The sequence below is a fragment of the Rattus rattus genome, chromosome 13, assembly GCF_011064425.1.
Source record: "Rattus rattus isolate New Zealand chromosome 13, Rrattus_CSIRO_v1, whole genome shotgun sequence".
Classification (NCBI taxonomy): Eukaryota; Metazoa; Chordata; class Mammalia; order Rodentia; family Muridae; genus Rattus; species Rattus rattus.
Window position 1 is genome coordinate 32,796,376 of NC_046166.1, and position 19,434 is coordinate 32,815,809.

General features: G+C 37.2%; 1 protein-coding gene and 1 long non-coding RNA gene across 2 annotated transcripts in view; one reads left to right on the forward strand and one right to left on the reverse strand.

Annotated features, from left to right (window-relative positions):
- The window catches only part of Hpgd (15-hydroxyprostaglandin dehydrogenase), a 31,362-nt gene extending 21,365 nt beyond the window's left edge, over positions 1-9,997 (forward strand). Inside the window, exons 5-7 of the mRNA XM_032918627.1 lie at positions 6,630-6,706; positions 7,861-8,024; positions 9,006-9,997. Coding sequence (XP_032774518.1) covers positions 6,630-6,706; positions 7,861-8,024; positions 9,006-9,144 — 380 coding nt within the window. The 3' untranslated portion in view covers positions 9,145-9,997. The remainder of the gene's footprint in view (positions 1-6,629; positions 6,707-7,860; positions 8,025-9,005) is intronic.
- The window catches only part of LOC116914400, a 42,762-nt gene that overhangs the window by 2,990 nt on the left and 20,338 nt on the right, over positions 1-19,434 (reverse strand). The window contains exon 2 of the long non-coding RNA XR_004389746.1: positions 5,617-5,692. This is a non-coding gene — a long non-coding RNA (uncharacterized LOC116914400). The remainder of the gene's footprint in view (positions 1-5,616; positions 5,693-19,434) is intronic.

The following is a 19,434-nucleotide window of genomic DNA, read 5'->3' on the forward strand; positions in this document are numbered from 1 at the left end:
TAAAGTATTTTATTAGTTAGGCATCATTTATCAGTTTCTTGAATGGTCATTAAAAAATATTTGTTTGTGTGAAGAGTTTTTCTTTCTGCTGTGTTATGACTTGCACAGCTTTGGGGTTGACCTGACTGGGAGATGGAGAATGAACACCTGTACAGAAAAATTGTGATTGAGTGGACCATGAGCTCTGATAGAGATGTACCAGCAGCCAGGAAATGGAAGGTTTATTACATGCAGCTGAAAGAGGAGGTGTGTGAGAGTCTCTCAGCAAGGGAGCAGCCAAAAGTGAAGTTCTCAGGGAGGAAAACCTGGGGTTGATACTTTCTGCACGCACTGTTGAGGTTATTATTCAACTCAGGAGAAGACTGAGCCATTCCCCAAGTCCTACCTGACAAAGGTCCTGCCATTTCATAGGTCTGAGGTTTTAGAGTTCTTGACATGGCCTTGCTCATGTCATAAACGCTTGTTCATACATTATGTATATATGTGTAGTTTATCTGCGTGTGTGTGTGTGTGTTACACACATATAAGTGAAGATGCACTCAGAGGGGCAAAAGCAAGATTGAAGCTGAAATTGTAAGCAGTTGTGAGGTGCTCGATATGGATGCTGGCAAGCAAATCTGGTCCTCTGCAGGAGCAGAGTACACTCTCTGATGCAGAGCCATCTTCCAGTCCCAGCATAACCGTTTGTTGTGGTTGTTGTTGTTGTTGTTGTTGTTGCTGTTGTTGTTGTTGCTTTTAAAACCTTTACCAAAGGACAAACTAATTTATTTGGGTCATGTAATATATTTTAAAACAATATTCAACCCAGCAATAAGACCTTATGAGTCCTTGTATTATCAAAACTCCTTGTAATGTTAAATTGAAATCAACTGGATATTCACTCACCCCTCATTGCTTTTCAGTTCTTGCAGCTAAATATATTTAAAATATGATGTCATTATATTATGTTTTTAAAGGGAACTAAATTTGTAGTTCTTACATGAATCCATTTCCATAAATGAGGACTTTATATCAGTCCACGGTTTCCTAATCAGTATGATGTGTTAGATTTGTAACATTTCAGAAAAAAAAGATCATTTCATTTTAAAATGCAACCTGATGAATGGGTAAATATATCTATAAATCAATAACTTAAAACTTTTCTTTTTTATTGGATTTTTATTTACATTTCAATTGTTATCCCTTCTCCTGCTTTCCTGTCCATAACCCCCCCATCCCATTCCCCCTCCCCCTGCTTCTATGAGGGTGTTCGCCCACCTATACTCCCACTCCCTCCCACCTCCCCACCCTGACATTCCCCTGCACTGGGGAATTCAGCCTTGACAGGACCAAGGGCTTCAAATCCCACTGATGCCAAACAAGGTCTTCCTCTGTTACACATGCAGCTGGGGCCATGGGTCTGTTCATGTGTACTCTTTGGATGGTGGCTTAGTCCTTGGGAACTTTGGTTGGTTGTTATTGTTGTTCTTCCTGTAGGGTTGCAAACCCCTTCAGCTCCTTTGATCCTTTCTTTAACTCCTCCATTGGAGACCCTGTTCTCAGTTCAATGGTTGGATGCTAGCATTTGCCTCTGTATTTGTCATGCTCTGGTAGAGTCTCTCAGGAGACAGCTATATCAGGCTCCTGTCTGCTTGCACTCCTTGGCATCAGCAATATTGTCTGGGTTTGGTGGCTGGATCCCCAGATAAGACAGTCTCTGAATGGCCTTTCCTTCAGTTTCTTCTCCAGATTTTATCTCCGTATTTCCTCCTGTGAATAGTTTGTTCCCTCTTGTAAGAAAAACTGAAGTATCTGTATTTTGGTAATCTTTCTTCTTGAGCTTCATGTGGTCTGTGGATTGCATCTTGGGTAATCTGAGCCTTTGAGCTAATATCCACTTGCCAGTGAGTGCATACCATGTGTGTTTTTTTTTGTGTTTGGGTTACCTTATTCATGATGATATTTTCTAGTTCATCCATTTGCCTAGGAATTTCATGAAGTCATTGTTTTTGATAGCTGAGTAGTACTCCATTATGTAAATGTACCACCTTTTTTGTTTCCATTCCTCTGTTGAGGGACATCTGGGTTCTTTCCAGCCTCTGGCTAATTCTAGGTCTAATCAAATTGATAATAAAGATTAACCCTCATGGTTATGGCTATTATGTGTGGAACATCATATTAAGCATACTCTGTGTATTGCCTTATTGTAGACTCACAATAGCTATTGTGTGATCCTAGCATACATAAGAAAGCACTACTCTATGGAACACTTTATCTCTGCAAGGTTGACATGTCTCATGGGCTCATAATTCTATATTGAAGAATTAAACTAAGTGTGCCTGACACCCACAATCCAATCCACTGTGCTAGTAACATTTCTCAATATATTTAATTAAAATGATATTGTTGCCTAGCCAAGGGGTACATTATAATAACCCCACCACTCAAATGGTTAATCAGGAGTATATTGAATTCAACCTGTGTTAAATAGCGAGGTCCAGGTCAAGCTGGTATATGTAGCCAGATTCTGTGTCACATAAAGTGAAACTAAGAACATTGTTTTCAGTAGGCTTCATTTTATAGAGAAGGGTTCGGTAAAAAAACAGATTTGTGCACAAAATACAGAGAATTTCTATACATTCCCAGCACAATTTAGTAACAGTCTCCTTCACTATCAGCAACTTTACTCTAGTGGTACATTTGTTATAATAGATAACTATATCCTGATACATTATCACTTACCATTGATTACATATATTAGGATTCATTCCCCTACCATCCCCTCCACCAACACCACCCACATAAACATGTTTGATTCGATTAAGAGGTCCAGGAAGTGAACTTTTTCCAAGTTTAACTGAAATTTAGCATTCCCTTGATCATGAAGGGAAACGTGGTACTATGATTTTCTTATGTAGCTCACTCTTGGTGAATACTTGAACATATAAGCAATGACTTTCTTACATTGGCTATTACCTTATTGTAATACTCCACTCATGGCCATGATGGTCCTTCACTCTACCCATTCATCCCTCCCCTATCCAGCACCGGCAAACACTGACCATTTCCAGTCTCCATCATTTTACCTATTTTAGGAAGTCATAGCTTGAATCAGTGTATGCCATTTTTGCAGTTCAGCATTGTTTCTGCCCAATGGTTTAGTTTCTGTCTCGTCTACTCATGACTAAATTCCTCATCTAGTTTTAGTGCTGAGTACAGTGTATACTGTTTATTTATTCATTCACTCGTGAAAAGACATCTCATTTGCCTCCAAGTCTGGGCAATTGCAAATAAGGCCACTGGAAGTGTCCAGGTGCAGGATTTTGTGAGGACATAAGTATTCAATTTCTTTGGGTCAGTGCCAAGAAACATTTGTATTGCAAAAATACATTTTGTCAAAACCTGCTAAGCTCACTCCATTGTGCCTAAACCATTTTACCTTCCCACCAGCAATGAATAGGAAATCCTACTATTCTATTCTATCTCACCAGCATTCACAACTGTTGGTGTGTGTTTGGGCTATTTTAATTCGTTCTGGCTAGAGAACTAAAATCTAAGTATAAAAATAATTTGTGGCTGCCTGTGTGCACGTGACAAAGAGAAAGAAATTGAGAATATGTCATCCAGCAACTGTGTGCACAAAGAGAAGCAGGGACAACACTGGGAAGTGGAGGGGTAGCTCACTTTAGTTTGCGGTTTCATAATCGAATGGAGTTGAACATATTTTCATATACCCCTTTCACACACACACACATACACACACACATACACACACACACACACACACACACAGTATCTTCATCAAAAAGGTACTTTCCATCTGTGTTAAAAAATTGTTTATTTCTTTTCTGTTCAGTTTTAAGTTTTGTTAGGTATGCTTAGCTACCACTTCTTTAGCAGATATGTATTTTTAGAAGTCTCCCAGTCTATGTGAAAGTTGTTAGGCTTTGGAAAAGGGAAGAAGTCATATCTAAATGATAAAATAGAGTTAAGAGATGACATTTTATCTAATATACCCCATTGGTTATATTCCTTTTAACTTGCATATGGTCTTATTTGAGCTTAATTTTACTCATGAATGTACTGGAAATGAATTCAGGGCAACCCAAATATTTAAATTAGTATACTTACAATTTTAGTAATGAAAACTGGCAAGAGAGGTCACAGTAATTAGGAAAAGGTTCTTTCAGGAATGCATAGCAGATGAGAAGTCATGCTGGAAAACTGCAGTTTAAATTTGAGAATAATTGACACACACACACCCCCATGTGTGTGTGTGTGTGTGTGTGTGTGTGTGTGTGTGTGTGTGTCTGTCTGTCTGTCTCTTTGTCTCTCTCTCTGTATGTGTCTGTGTATACATACACATAGAGAGACATGCACATGAAACAAAAGGTGAGAAACTGAAAGACTGTATTTTGGCAACAAGTCGATAAAGTCATCCAGAACAGGAACATCCAAAAAACAGGGTCAGGGACAAGTCGAGAGTTGTTCAGCATAATTACAGATCTAGCCAAGGAGAGCAGCTAGGAGCAGATACTAGTATATGTGAGGAAGCAGGAGCCTGACCTACTGGAAAGTAGAATCCTCTTTATTTTAAATTTTATTACCATAAAACTGGAAAGAACCTAAATATTTATTGTCAACTGAATGTATAATAATGTATAGATAAATGCTATATCAGTCAGTGGATTTTTCTTTAGAAAAATCATAAGAATAATGATAAATGAATCTCAACATAATTATCGTAAATGCAAAAGAATCAGACAAAAACAACTTCAATGATTACATATACATAAAATTCTAGAAAATGCAAATACTGACATAAAGCATATCAGTAGTTTTTTGGGTCATGAGAAAAGTGTAGAAGGAAGGGATTAGAAAAGTCATGGGTGATGGGCTTGTTCATTGTCTTGATTGTGGCCATAGCTTCATTTGTTTATAAATATGTCAAAAGTTACCAAATATTGTATACCTAAAAAAATAATTTGCTGTTTTATTTTATCTCAATTATAACACAGTAAAACTGTAAACATTTTAACACAATGAAAACTTAAGAATGTTAGAATAAATTCATAAACCCAATACTATTGTTTTTATAAGAAGAAGTCCACTGGGGTATGGTATCTCATGCTTTTAAACTTAGCAGTTACAGGGTTGAGGCAGAAAAGGTTGAAAGCTCAAGGCAAGGTTTATGCTACATAGAAAACTTGAGGCCAATCTGTAGTACATAGAACCTTGGTTGGTTAGTTGGTTAGTTGGTTGGGTGGGTGGTTATTTGATTGGTTGGTGAGTTGTTTGGTTGGTTAGTTGGTTGGTTGGTTGTATGTTTAGATAGAAAATACACACACACACACACACATATATATACATATATATATATATATATATATATATATATATATAAAGGCAAACAAGTTTTTTGGTATTCTGATTATGGCATTTATAATTCTAATTCTAAAGAAATAATATTAGTATTTTCTGCTTGCTAATGATCACAGACAACAAAACACTATTAGATATATTCCTTCTATTGAAATAACTATAGATCGTAAGTTTGTCAACAAAAATCCATCATCATCTTTACTGATATTATGAGTAATATCCTTAACCTTTTCATGGCTGTGTCGATTAGCTTACCTATCACTAAGATGCACTTGTTGACTCCTGCAAGATGTGAGCACCATCCTCCACAAGTTGCCTTTGTCCCATAAACCTATAACTAATAGGTAAGACAGGGGTTATAAACAATACCAACTAGCTATGCCCTCTTGTTCCTTTATCTTACACTTCTAAATTCCTGTGTACCCTACGTTGACATTGTAAATTGTTGCTGACTGCCACTGATATACATAATTAACTTGCAAGTTCCCTGACCCAAAACAAGAGGACCAGCATGCTCTAGTACCTTGAGATCACTGTGTACTAGGTGTGATCTACCATCGTCGGGGATTTAAACTGCTCTTGAGCAAACATGCTTCAGAAATTGAAGCCTGGAAGGCACTCAGGGAGCAGTTAAGGTCTGTGTTTATTGCTGAACTTTGGCATGACACTCACGGATGTGTGGTTGTGGTGTGTGATGACTAGTTAGCTGGGTGGAGATTGTCACATCTCAGCAGAATAATTTAACACTCATATGACATTTGGCATGAATCTCACAGTAACCAGGGGTCAGCCACTGTTTCTTGACTGAGAAATTACATTATTTTATAAGAATTAAAAGTAGATCATCTAAGCCAGGCAAGGTGGTACACATCCATCATCCTGGTACTTGCAAGGCTAAACCAGGAGGATTACAAGTTCATAGGCAGACTGAGCTGTACAGGGAGAGGGTGTCAAAGGGAAAATTAAGTTAAGGTAAGAAACTTATTAGGCACAGAATATATAACTGACTAGACTTGTCTGTTTGGCTTTGATGGATATAAGGAATAAGCTTGACAATAATCATGGTTGCAATAAAGAGGTTATGAAGGATGTTGGTTTATTTGAGATTGCTTTGGGTTTTGCTATTGTACAGAAGTGTATGCTTTCACACAAGTGTATTCTAAAGATTAACATTAAATTGATGTGACCATGAAACACCATTGGTAAGTCTTTATAATACAGTCCACTTTGAAAAACATCAACTTATTTAGAATTTTTCTTTGTTTCAGGGCTCATGCCTGTTGCACAGCAACCTGTTTATTGTGCCTCAAAGCATGGCATAATCGGATTCACACGCTCAGCAGCGGTGAGGAAATCATATCAAAAACTTGTTTCCTCCTTGTATTCATAAATGAAACCCAAATTTTATGGAGTAGAGGAACAGAAGTTCAAAATTCAATATATCCAGTTAAAAGATGTAAAAGAGGTCTTACTAAAATCTTTATTATAAAAGCATTTTCAATCATATAAAAGACTACATCAATAATAGATCATTGAAAAATAGACAAGAGATGATACTAATGAATATTTTAAGTATAAATAATGGGAAAATATTCTTTAAAATTGTACACAGTTCCTATAATATTAATGTCGTCCTTAAATAGAACACTTAAATAGAATTTTGCCTGCTATTTGGAAAACGTATTACAAAACATTAACACAGAAAAAATACCCGAATAGTTGGGGAGTCTCTGAAGGATACTGGATAGGATGGAAGGGCTAGGGAGATGCAGTGTTTTCCATTAACAAGGAGAAAATAAACAGCACTGTCAGTGTTAATCATCCTGAGAAGAAAAGCAGCCTTTACTCTTAATTTGGATTGATTAGAAACGAGTACTTAATTTGAAACTATTTCAATGTTTTAGAGCAAGATAAACCATCACAAAGCAGGAATTTAACTCTATGGCAGAATATTTCTGCAGTTGGCTGTCATTGTTCCTGGCAGTTATGTCTTCTAAAGTTACGTGCAGATGCTGAATTAGTAAGCCTTGAATTGGTAAATAAAAAGTGAAGCGTGGGTTCACATTTTAGTCAACCACTCAATATTTAGCCTTTTTAAATATGCATTTCTGTTTAAAGAAAAGTTACCCTTTATGTATTGTAGAAATATAGAATTCACAAGCAATAAAACTTCTGTTATGATGTTTGCCTCAATAAAGTCTCAGTTGGCTAGCTTCAGGTCCTCACACAGTTCAATAAAAATAGCACCTTACATAACTTTTCAATATTCAGAGCTGTCTAGTGTTGTTGCTTTGCGCACAATTAACTCAGTGAAGCTATCAAGAAGGAATTCTGTGTGTCAGGTATGTGTTTATGCTCTGTGTGACTGCCCACTGGCAACTGTTCTATGTTCAGAGTTCTATGTTACATTAGCCTTTGAAAGAACTTTTGATTCCAATTTGTCTTGTGCTATACTGTTGCAAAAGCTGAAGCCTGAGACCCTGTTCTTTTGATTGGCAGATGGCTGCTAACCTTATGAAAAGCGGTGTGAGACTGAATGTCATTTGTCCAGGCTTTGTGAAAACACCCATCCTTGAATCCATTGAAAAAGAAGAAAATATGGGGCAATATATAGAATATACGGACCAGATCAAGGCTATGATGAAATTCTATGGAATTTTGGAGTAAGTAAAACTTTCTTTCCTTGATGGAACAAAGCAGTATCTACACAAGCGATCATTTTCTTAAAGGTTTCAGTTTTAGAAAATAGTATATACCTCAAAGTTTGAATTGGCAAACCTTTTGAAAGAAAAACCAGGCACAAATAATAGAATTATATGTAAACATTATGGAATTTACTTTCATCAGCCTGTATTGGATTTCCTTTCTATATGCGACCTTCCAGTGCAATTATATAGTTCACATGCCAAAAACTTCAAGCAATAAGCACATAAAACCTCTGTAAAATGTTGTATGGTCCCAAAATTTTAACCACTTTACTAAAAGCAATTGATCAATTGATCATCACACACACACACACACACACACACACACACACACACACACACACAGGTGGGTGAGGGAGGAGGAAGGGGGAGGGGAGGAGGAGGAAGGGAGGAAGAAAGGGGGAGGGAGGGAAAGAGGGAGGGAGGGAAGGAGGGAGAGGGGGGGGGAGAACTGTGTCTGAGTTAGAATAGATGAACCAACAGAAATATGAACTCACAGAGACTGTGGAAACTGTGGCTTGGGCAGTTCTGGGTCAGATGGGGTCACAGAACTGAGAGGGAAAGTAGACAAAAGCCCCATCCCTAACCCAGAAGTTATCTCCAATTGACAACCCCAGATGATCTTCCATAAATGCTGTCAATTGATTCTCCTCCTCCCTCAATGGTGTTTCTGTCTGGTATGTCTGATGTCTACTGATCTAGTATAAATGAGGACATGATTGCTTTTTACCAATATAATTAATGGCCTCAAATACATTCCCAAATGATCACTAAATATATTATATAATCTACTTATTATCTCAATGGATAAAAAGTGGAGGTAACAATACCTTAATGAAGTATGTTTCCTTATGAATAGGAGGTGGGTGTGTTAAAAAATGATGTGAAGTTACTTAGTTTGATTTCTTAATTTCAAAATACAAACATCTTCATTTTTAGCCCATCAGCCATTGCCAATGGATTAATAAATCTCATTGAAGATGATGCTCTCAATGGTGCCATTATGAAGATCACGGCCTCGAAAGGAATTCATTTCCAAGATTATGACCTCTTTCCATCCTTTTCGAAAGCCCCATGAGCTTCCTCACCATCAGTCATAACTGACAATCAGCACAAGTGACTCACTCAGACTGCAGCTCTACTAATACAGCTTTTTCAATGGAATGACGCAGGATGAAACCTACCTTCACATATCTGATGTTAATATTCTTCCAAATGATTAGTTGAATGTATGGTTAAAGATTATGATAAGCTAGCAAAAAGCGCAGTGCAAACCAAAACTGGGTTATAACCTATATGAAGACAAAACAAAGGATATTCAAAAGACATTCTGCCTTTCAGAAAACATATTTATGACAGTGCCTCATACATATTAATGGTTTTCAGAAAGTCTTCTTAAAGGAGATACTTGAATTGTTATTTAAGTCAAAGCAGACTTTAAATGACTCTCTTTGTGTGTTTGCACTTCAAAAGGGGGAAGCTCCTTTACAATGGAAATATTTAGTAATGAAAGTGTGCACTCGCTCTGCAAGCTAAACATTTCAACTCTTTGAAGTAGTGGTGTATTTGTGGGCCAGTGTTAGGGAATGAATTCCAGTGTAGCCATGTCCCAGTGACAAGTCTGTTCTATGGGAATATGATCCTGTTATTAACACTGGAAATTCACAGTTCAGCCTCAAATCAAGGAAGATGATTTATTTTTCCTTCTGAATTTAAAATTTGTAATGGACTCCAAAACACTCAGGAATGAAACTTTTAACAGTCATAGCAAAATAGGGGTGGGTGTAAATTTATATATATATATATATATATATATATATAATATGCATATTATAAAATGATACAAATGTATTTTCCAGATTATTTCTCTGTTGATTTATACCAATTTCAAAAGTGCCCCTCTTTCAATAAAACTCTTGTATTCTAATTCACATAAATTGCCTATTTGGTTTTTAACCTTTTTTTTTAATTCCTTTTTTTAAGATGTGCATTGGTCATGATTTGGGGTCTGTGTGGGGGTGTTGGATGTCTGGGAACTGAAGTTATAGACAATTATGAGCTGCCATGTGGATTCTGGGAATTAAACCAGTGTCTTCTAGAAGAGCAAGTGCTCAGAGCCTCTGAGCTATCTCTCCTGTCCTACCTAGTCTTGTATATAAACCTAACAATTCTGCCAAAGCCAAAACTTAAAATGTATTTGTACATGGACTCAAAATTCATTATAACTTCGAGTGATAACTAGTTCTGTTTTGCTCTCCTTATTGTCTGATGTTTGAAGATAGAATCATTAGATGTATACCATTTGATTAATACCATTTACAAGCAGTAATTAACCCTAATAAAAGTCAAAGTACACGATTTTCAAATCAGACAATTCCTCAAAGAAATGTTGTGCAAATGATTCATTGTGCCTGAAAAGTCCAGGCTACTCACTGTGGAGAAAGACCCACCCTCCTACCTCACCGTCACACCTATTTGAAATTGGTGAGCAATTCCTAAACACTGAAGTATTAGCATATTTGGCATCATTTTAATTCTTCCATGAAGATATTTGCTTAATTTTAAGGAGTAATTTGAGTATGAATGATTAGTCTGAAGTTTCACCTAATATATTGACATGCACCAGCAATCAATAACCGGGAAGACTTAGTAGAAATGATTTACAAATAGATATAAACACATATGCATATTCTAGTAGGGACCAATCAGCAAGTACTGTACATACGTGTAGTGTGCTTTATCATCTTATGTCTTTTTCCTTATGAAGTAAAGTTACAACTTAAACTTTGTACTTATGGATATTTATTTTGTAATTTTAAATATCTGTGTATGTTATATTTTGAATTAAAAAATCCAATTTAACAATAAATTCATTTAAAATCAGATACCACACAAAGCTGAAATATTATGACATTATATTAAACATTTTATTTACTTAAAATTTATGTTGTATAAGTAACTTTAGATAAATTGTTAATATATCTCTATATAGTAGTAGGAGAAATAATTAAATTGAATACAGAATATGGACCTTGATTCCCTTAATTGTAGTTTTCGGTGAAAATCCTCATATAAATTATATGTAATTTTAACTATTAAAATAGGTTTTTCATAAATAGAATTAGATTTTTCAGCACAGAAAACCTACAGATATCAACTCATGAAAAGAGAGTTTGAGAACTTGAAAAAAAATAAAATTTCAGCCACCCTAATTTTTTTAAATAAAAACTATAAATAAAATGAGTATTACATAAACACAAGCATTCAGATACCATGACTGCCAAGCTGATAGACATATGGTTAATGAGTGATAATGAGTGTATAGCATATACGGTATAGACATACTGAACATTATTCATGTCCCACGCAAGAGAAAAATGAGAAGACACAATGCTACTTAGGACCCAATGGGAAGACCCAATGTTTTCATGTTACTTAAAGTGGCACTGACCTAAATGTTGTGGATTATTTATTTCTGGAATTTTCCATTTAATATTTTCAGACTATTGGTGGCAATGAATACTGAAACCATGGATAATGTAGAACTACTATACTGTAGGAAATGCATTCTCACATCTCAGAGCCTTAACAAAATAGAATCATAACTTCCTTTTGAACAAAAGTATTTAACAATGTAGGTATATGGTAATGGTATCAAGGTAATGGTCCAAGGGTTCATATCACCTACTGTCCACAGCTCCACCATGGTTCAAAGTCTTCTATATTATTCAGACAGGACCTGGACACACCTGCTTCCTATCTTCTTCATTCTATACTAGGGTAATTTCAAAAGCAACACAAACAGTCCCACCTACGAGTAAAGGTGGCATGGTATGATGTTTTGAAATGTGATCTCTACCTGCAAAGTCACTGCAGCAACAATTCTACATTTGGAATGAGAATATGAGGCATTGGTTCTCAGGGAAGAGCTAAAGTATCTAGCATTCCTCTAGTGTCCTTTAAACTTAAATATAATGCTAGTTTAAATCATTGCCTTAGCTTTTTCTTGATGTGGCAAATACCTGAGAGAAAAAGCATTTGACAGCATTTTCCCATACTAGGACATTTAAATCATTCAACCACTCATTCTAAAATAGCTCCTCAGACAGTTCCCAACCATCCCATTCAAAAACACATATATTTTGGCACTAGACACTTCCCGGGGAAACATGAAACACATATCAGTTCATCACAGGCAGAAGTAACTATTACCCCAGTGTCCAACTTGGTAAACCAGTGAGTATACTGGCATTGTTTCCAGGAATATGGCTGAGAAGTGACTCACAGAAACAGGGGTGCTTCCAAGGCAACTGCATCACTGAAAAATCCACTGCAACATGGGAGACAACTCAAGAAACCTGGGGTCCTGGCACTCTGTACATGTCTTCCTCACCTCAGCAGGTAGAGGAATGTTTTCTAGGCCATTCTGCTCATGGGAGTCTCCTCTAGACAGCTTGGCTGGTCAGTCTCCCACCCTGGCTGTATTTACTGTGTCTGTAACCTTGAGGAGGAGCTTTATGAATTCTGCAAATTTTAGTTCTCTCATGTACTGCCCCATCCCTCATGCTCCCTTTCAAATTCATGACCTCACTTCCTTTCATTATTGATGCTGTTGGTGGTGGTAATGGTGGTGCTGTGTGTGTGTGTGTGTGTGTGTGTGTGTGTGTGTGTGTATGTGTGTGTGTGTGTATTAGCCTCTTTCCAATATGGAATTTTACAAATTGGAGGGATTTGCTACACAAAAATGAGTGAATCTCATCCAAAGTTAACCAAGCCTGACTCAAAGCAGAAAACATTCTTCACTATACACAACCCAAATTATCAACATACGGAAGTAAAAATTTTAAAAAATAGACTGTTGTTTGAATCCATAATGTGGGTGTGCTTTGCTATGCAGCTGATGCTACCTGAAACTAGGTCTGAAATAAGACAGCACACAACATTGTACAAAAATCCTAAAACAAAAGAAAATATGTAAAACATTGTAAAGTAACATAAAAATCACCAAGTACCACCTGACTTGGATGAGCTCCTTCCATGAAAAGGTCAAAAGGTAGGAAGAGAGGGAGAGAAGGAAGAGGAGAGGAGAACTGAGGAGGGTTTCTCAACATAGAAGGAAAAAAATTTAAAAATCTCTAGATCAAGGAAAACACCCAGAGAAATGAAGGAAATGAGGAAGAAAATCAAAATGAATAACGGTTAAGATTAAGTCATGGAAATCATGACTTTTAGGAAATACAATATCCATAGAACTGAAGTATATAAGAGCACAAAATGCAGACCGGTGTAAACAGAAATTATGTTTTCTAAGGTATTTGTGTTCACTACTATCTTTTGATGGTGAATGCTCATTTTCAGCTTGACAGGATAGGAACGAGAGAGGCACACACAGCTTGCTGTGTGTCTGTGAGGACATTTCCAGAGAGAACCAAGTGAAAAGGGAAAACTCATTCTGAACATGCTTGGCACCATGTGTGGACTGGGGTCTCAGACTGAGTTGTAAAAAATAAAGACGAGAAATGCTGGACATCAACCACCCCTCTCTGCTTCATGACTGCTAATGACTTCTGACCAGACACCTCATGCTCCTGATCCTGTGCTTTTTCAACATGGTGGGCTACAGACCCTCACTACCAGAGTCAGAAAAACAGCCTTCTTCCAGATGTTGTTTATTGTCTATGACTTGGTCACAGAGAAAAAAATAACAAATATTCATAATCGATATTAAATATTAATAAACTATATTAATAAATTCTATCTAGCATGAGATAGAAAACATTTAGTAGATGAGTCCATTAGGAATAAAACAGAGTTACAAATAGAAGAGAAAACAAATGTAGACAGTGCTTGACTTGTCATCTTTCAATGAACAGTTTTTAGCCTAAGAGGGATACACTGTAGCAGGCACAACTTAAAATAAGCAGTGAAGAAATGCAGATTTTTAATCACACTAGCTGATTTTCTTCAGCAGAAGTAAACGAAGGCCACCTATTTATCTGGAATGCCAGATTGGAAAGTGGCCAGTCAACCTGGTGATTCTTTGCTAGTCCCTTAGGAGCCAACCTCCAGATGAACGCCCCCTCTCCCACCCTGCCAAAATCCTGATCAATGGTCAAGCCCTGTGCCTGCAGTGAATGGGGCACATCCATATGAAAGAAGCCCCATGTACTTTTTCATCCTCCACCCAGAGAATCTCTCCTTCTTGGTACAGGTCTTTCTTCTCTGCTTATCAGCCAATAAAATCCATTCTTAGTGTAAAGGTTGTAAATCCCAAATTCCATTATGTTTAAATGTGTAAAAAAACTGACCATGAGGTCAGTCTCTGGAGGCCAGGACCCAGGGTCTGCATAAGAGGTCACTGTGTCAAATGTGATTCTTTACCTAGCACTAAGACTCCTATGCTGGCTTAGAAGCTTTCAGGGCACCCTGACAGTACACTCAAACAATACATTGAATTTGAGTACTAATATTTTTCACAGTGAGCAATATACAGGATAATACTACATTCTCCTATGAGTATGAAGCAATAAAAATCACAACTCCCATTTCATCACATACTCATAAGCATAAGAAAGCAATACCCTGAAGTGGATGTTATACTATATTACAATACAGGACTTTATTCAATAGTTATACTCACTCTAATTCAACTTGTGTTATTTGCAACTTGTGTGTATTCATCAGCATACGACTCCATTGAAAGGTCAAGGTGTATCTCAGGAGGCCTTAGGGATCCTGTTGTGTGATGATCATTTTGTGGGCTGATCTAGCACCAATGACTTCTTGCAGCAAGTAATGTACAGTTGTTTCTTCCCTGGTATCTCCCTCTTTCTCTCCTCTCTTTTCTGGTTTTGGTGCTTTTACTAGCTTCTCTGAAACTCAAATATGCCTAACACTTCCCCTCTCTTAAAAGTCTCTCCTACCACATATTTCCAAGGTTATCTTGACTGCACTATTATTTGCCCAGTTTGGCTTCCATATCTATTACTGTAAGCCAACATCTTAGCCACGCTATATGGAATTGGCATAAGAAAAAGAGACTAGCTATAGTCGTGCTCTAAAAGGGGGATATAAAAAGAGTACACATGGAGCAACCCATGTGTAGCAGAGGATAGCATTATTGGCATCAATGAGATGAGAGGACCTTGGTCCAGTGAAGGCTCGATTGCCCAATGTAGAGAAATGCCAGGATAGTGAGGTGGGAGTGGGTGGATGGGTGAGCACCCTCAAAGAAGAAGGAGAAGAGGGGTTGGGTAGGAGGTTTCCAGAGAGGAAACGGGAAAAGGGGACAAGGGGCTATGAACAAATACAAATAAAAAGAATGCATCATGAAGTACCATCAGAATTATGGTACCCAATTTAAATGCATGCGTTTTCCAAGCACAGAATTTACTAATAATTGAGACGATTCAGCTGACAAAAGTGAACCACTGGCTAGGTTCTTGAATTCAAAATTCCTCTATAAGCCAGGATTAAGGTCAAATGACATTTAATGCATTTTAAAAACATACTATTCTACAACACAGAGCAATGACTTGTTAGTTTATACAAAGTAAAAGCCACTTACAATTACACCTTAATTAATTTTTTAATCCCAAGGAGTTGGCTCTAAAATGGTTATTCTAAAAAAATAAAATATAAATAAAATTGCTATTCTACTTTGCTTTTTCTTAACAATTATAATATTGCTTGTCTCCAATGTTTTTACAATCTGAATTGTTTTGGTAGGATATCTTGTGAATTGGGTGACACTATTCACTTAGGCAGCCCCATGATAAAGGCCATGTAGGTGTCTAATTCTCTAGGCAGTCTGGCTAAGACCTAATGAGTCATAGTAACCATCTAAATTTAGATTAATCCAATTCAAATCTTTTTATGGTGAAAGAGTTATAAAAATCTGCTGCTCTATTTCTTTTCATGGAAAAGGGTAGGGATAGGAAGGTTTCTATCAGCAATGATGTTTGGAGTATCAGTTTTCTTAAATAAATTTCATCGTCCTTATCTGATGGCCACCCAAATGCTATGTGAAAACACGGTTATGTTTTTCCTCTTCCTGTATCTTAACCAGTAAGGGAGTAGTGTAAGTTTATGTGAATAACACAGACACCTAGGATTTTATGGGGCGAGCATGATATAACTGAGGTTTATGAGGTCATCAAGTCAGGAAAAGTAATCTTTACAGACTAGACTCTTAATTACTTTTCTAATTTTTTTCTCAGACCCAAATCCACTGTACAAAGTCAAGCTCTCATGACATTGTGTACTCATTAATGTATTTTTTCTTGTAATTAACCTAAAACCATAGTCACTCTTATTGAGATGATTTATCTTACTCTTCTCATTGAGTAGTTTCTCAGCCCAAAACCTTGTTTGCTATTTCCAGAAGCATGAAAGTGGGCCCTCTAGCCAGACATGGCAGACATCCACAATTAGATCACAGGTCAGTGTCTTCTCTCCATCAGAGCTACTCCTTATCAAATCACAAGCTTCTCACCCTCTATTCCGACTTTCTCATTCTGTTTCCTTTGCCTATACATCGTCCATGTGTTGAAGCTGGTCAAGGGGGGCATAACGTTCCTGCAAATGGTAAAATGTTAAAATTGAGGTGGAGTAAGATGGGTGCATAGGTCTAAAGTAGAGTAGATACTAGGAGAAAAGTTGGACATTTCTCAAAGAAATGTGCACTTACAGTTTAGTCTAGCATGAAAGCATAAGGAATAGATTTCTGAATTCAATTCTCTGCACACAGATGTTTGTAATCACTGTTGATTCAGATTCAATTGAACAAAGAATATGCTTTTCATACTATAATCATAGCACTTGAGATGGAGAAACAGGCCTCCCCATGATGAAGCCTTGTCCCACAGTGGCATATAGCAATGCATGTGACTTCTGAGTTGATCTGGACTGTGAAAGAAGGAGTTCAATAGTCATAGTCTGAAAAAAGCATTGTCATTTTCCCCACACAACTCTGTTCTCTCATGTTCTAAAACATTCCAAGGCAGCCCCGCAGGGTGCTGAGCAGACTGCATTCTGCAATATCATTTCAGAGCACTGATGGGTCTCAGCTCCCCTAGATCTTTCTTTATTGTAGTTCAGATGGGTGACTAATGAAAATGGTAAATATTCACCAATTCTATCTGCGACACTTCACTTAAGCACTCAAGTCCTGAAGATGAAAAGAAGGGGGAAAAAGCAGATGTAATAACACTCTAGAGATTCCTTCTCTCCCCATCTCCCTCTCTCCCTCTCTCCCTCCCTTCCCTCTCCCTTTCCCTCCCTCTCTCTTCCTCTCTCCCTCCCACCCACTCTTTCTCCCTCCATCTCATCACACACACACACACACACACACACACACACACACACACACACACACACACACACACACACACTGACATATGTTAAAATGTAATGTGATGAGGAAAAATCAATCCAGGCTGGATATAAACATCACTTTTTGAGAAAACGTATTCACTTTAAGACTGTTTGAACTTCAGATATTTCTAAGGCAACAGCTGGTTCTTTGTCACACTCTTGCTCCTTACATTTCTTTATAATAAAGGGAAGACTGTGAATCAACTCTTTCTCTTCTATGCATTCATTCTCCACATAAATAAAATTTATATTTGCCTTTTCTACTCAGCAAATAGAATTCATAGTTGTTCTCTCATTTCAAAGTATGGACATTACAGTGTGTATGTAGAAAAAAAACCTCATGACCAGGATTAGAAAAACAAGAGCCAGATACTTCATTTTCTAAGTTTGACACAATTATCTAATTTGCATATTTATTAGCTGGAAATGTTTTCAAAATGTATTTGAAACAATTTATTGTGACGAAGTCTAAAAGCAAATAAAAGATGATTGTTCAGCTAAGACACTAGACACCTCTGGTATAGACCCCAGTAGGTTAAAATTTTATTTTTAGATATACAGAACATGGGAGAAATAAAATTGGACTCTGGAGCTTTGTGCCTATGTTTTCCTATCAAGTGAGAAAATAGGCTTTCTTCAGCTTTTGTCTTTTGAATTGTCCTTATTTAAATGTGATAATCTGAAAGTAGAAACAATTGAGGACAAAGATAAAAGGAAGATCTGAAGTTTGCCTACTTGCTTTTATGGCTTCCTTGTTTTGCTGGCAGACTTGGCTGAAGGGTTTCCAGAGAATTCCTGCTTTAACCCAGAGCTATGATGAGTGGGAAGGAAGGATGATGAAAATCTAGGTGATCTGCTAGAGATGAGAGCAGAGAAAAGCTGGAGGCCACTCAAGTGGTCTGCCATACAGATGGAATGAGACCGGATCATGGGGTTGGAGGACAGAAGGGCAAGGTGAAGACTTGCTGTTAGACTACATGCGACCCTGGCTGAAGTGGGGGTGGCCTGTGGGTTGTCAGGGAAAGCCTAATAGAACTGGGGAGTGGGATAAAATGATGAATGTGGAGAAGAAGAAGGTGGGGATAATCTGTGTTGTGCACTAGAGATGGGGACAGGGATAGATGGGAGGCCACAGTAAGCATCTGCTACAGACCTGAGGGTGGTACTAGGGGATTTTATTTGAAAGAGAGGAGGGAGAGGTGAAGATTTGCAGTTAGCCTGCCTGTTTCCTTGGCATGTGCATCTGGAGTGGTCCCAGGTAATGCATTCTAGTATTAGAGGATCGAGTAATGGAGTGAGTGGAGGGAAGGAAAGTTGGAGAAGAAGCCTTGTCCTACAACATGGGCAAAAAGTAACTTCAACTCAATCAGGGTCTGCAGTACAAGCTGCAACACCATGAGACTCCAGGAAGAAACAAAGGGGAAAAGCTCCCTGATATTAATCAGCGCAGTGGCAGATTTTGAGTGGAAGTCAAAGGCATCGGTAACAAATGCAAAAGACTAAACAGGTAAGCCCATATTACACTCAGTGTATGCTATAAAACAGAAAATGACTGGAAAAATTAAAAGGCAGTGAACTTAGAGCAAGTATTTACAACGCATAGTTCTGGTAAGGTGTTAGGATGATAAACCGATAAAAAGATACACAACTCAATATCAAAAATTATTATTTTTATTAATTTTAAAACGGATTTGCAAGGTATGCAGAAAATTCAATTAAAATATAAATGGCTAACTAACTAGAGAGATGGGCCTCCAAGATGCTCAAGAGTAAAGGTGCTTGTTAAAAAAAAAAAAAAAAACAACAACAAAAACCAAGTTCAACCCTTGAGATGATAAATAAATAATTTTTGTGTAAAAATGATAAAAGTAAATCTTCCACATAATCTTCCAATCCCAATCCAATCCCTTGGAAGATTTTATTTATTTTTATGTTAACATACAAAATAGTGTGTTTTGTCATAACATAGTCATTTATTATAGGTATTTTTGCA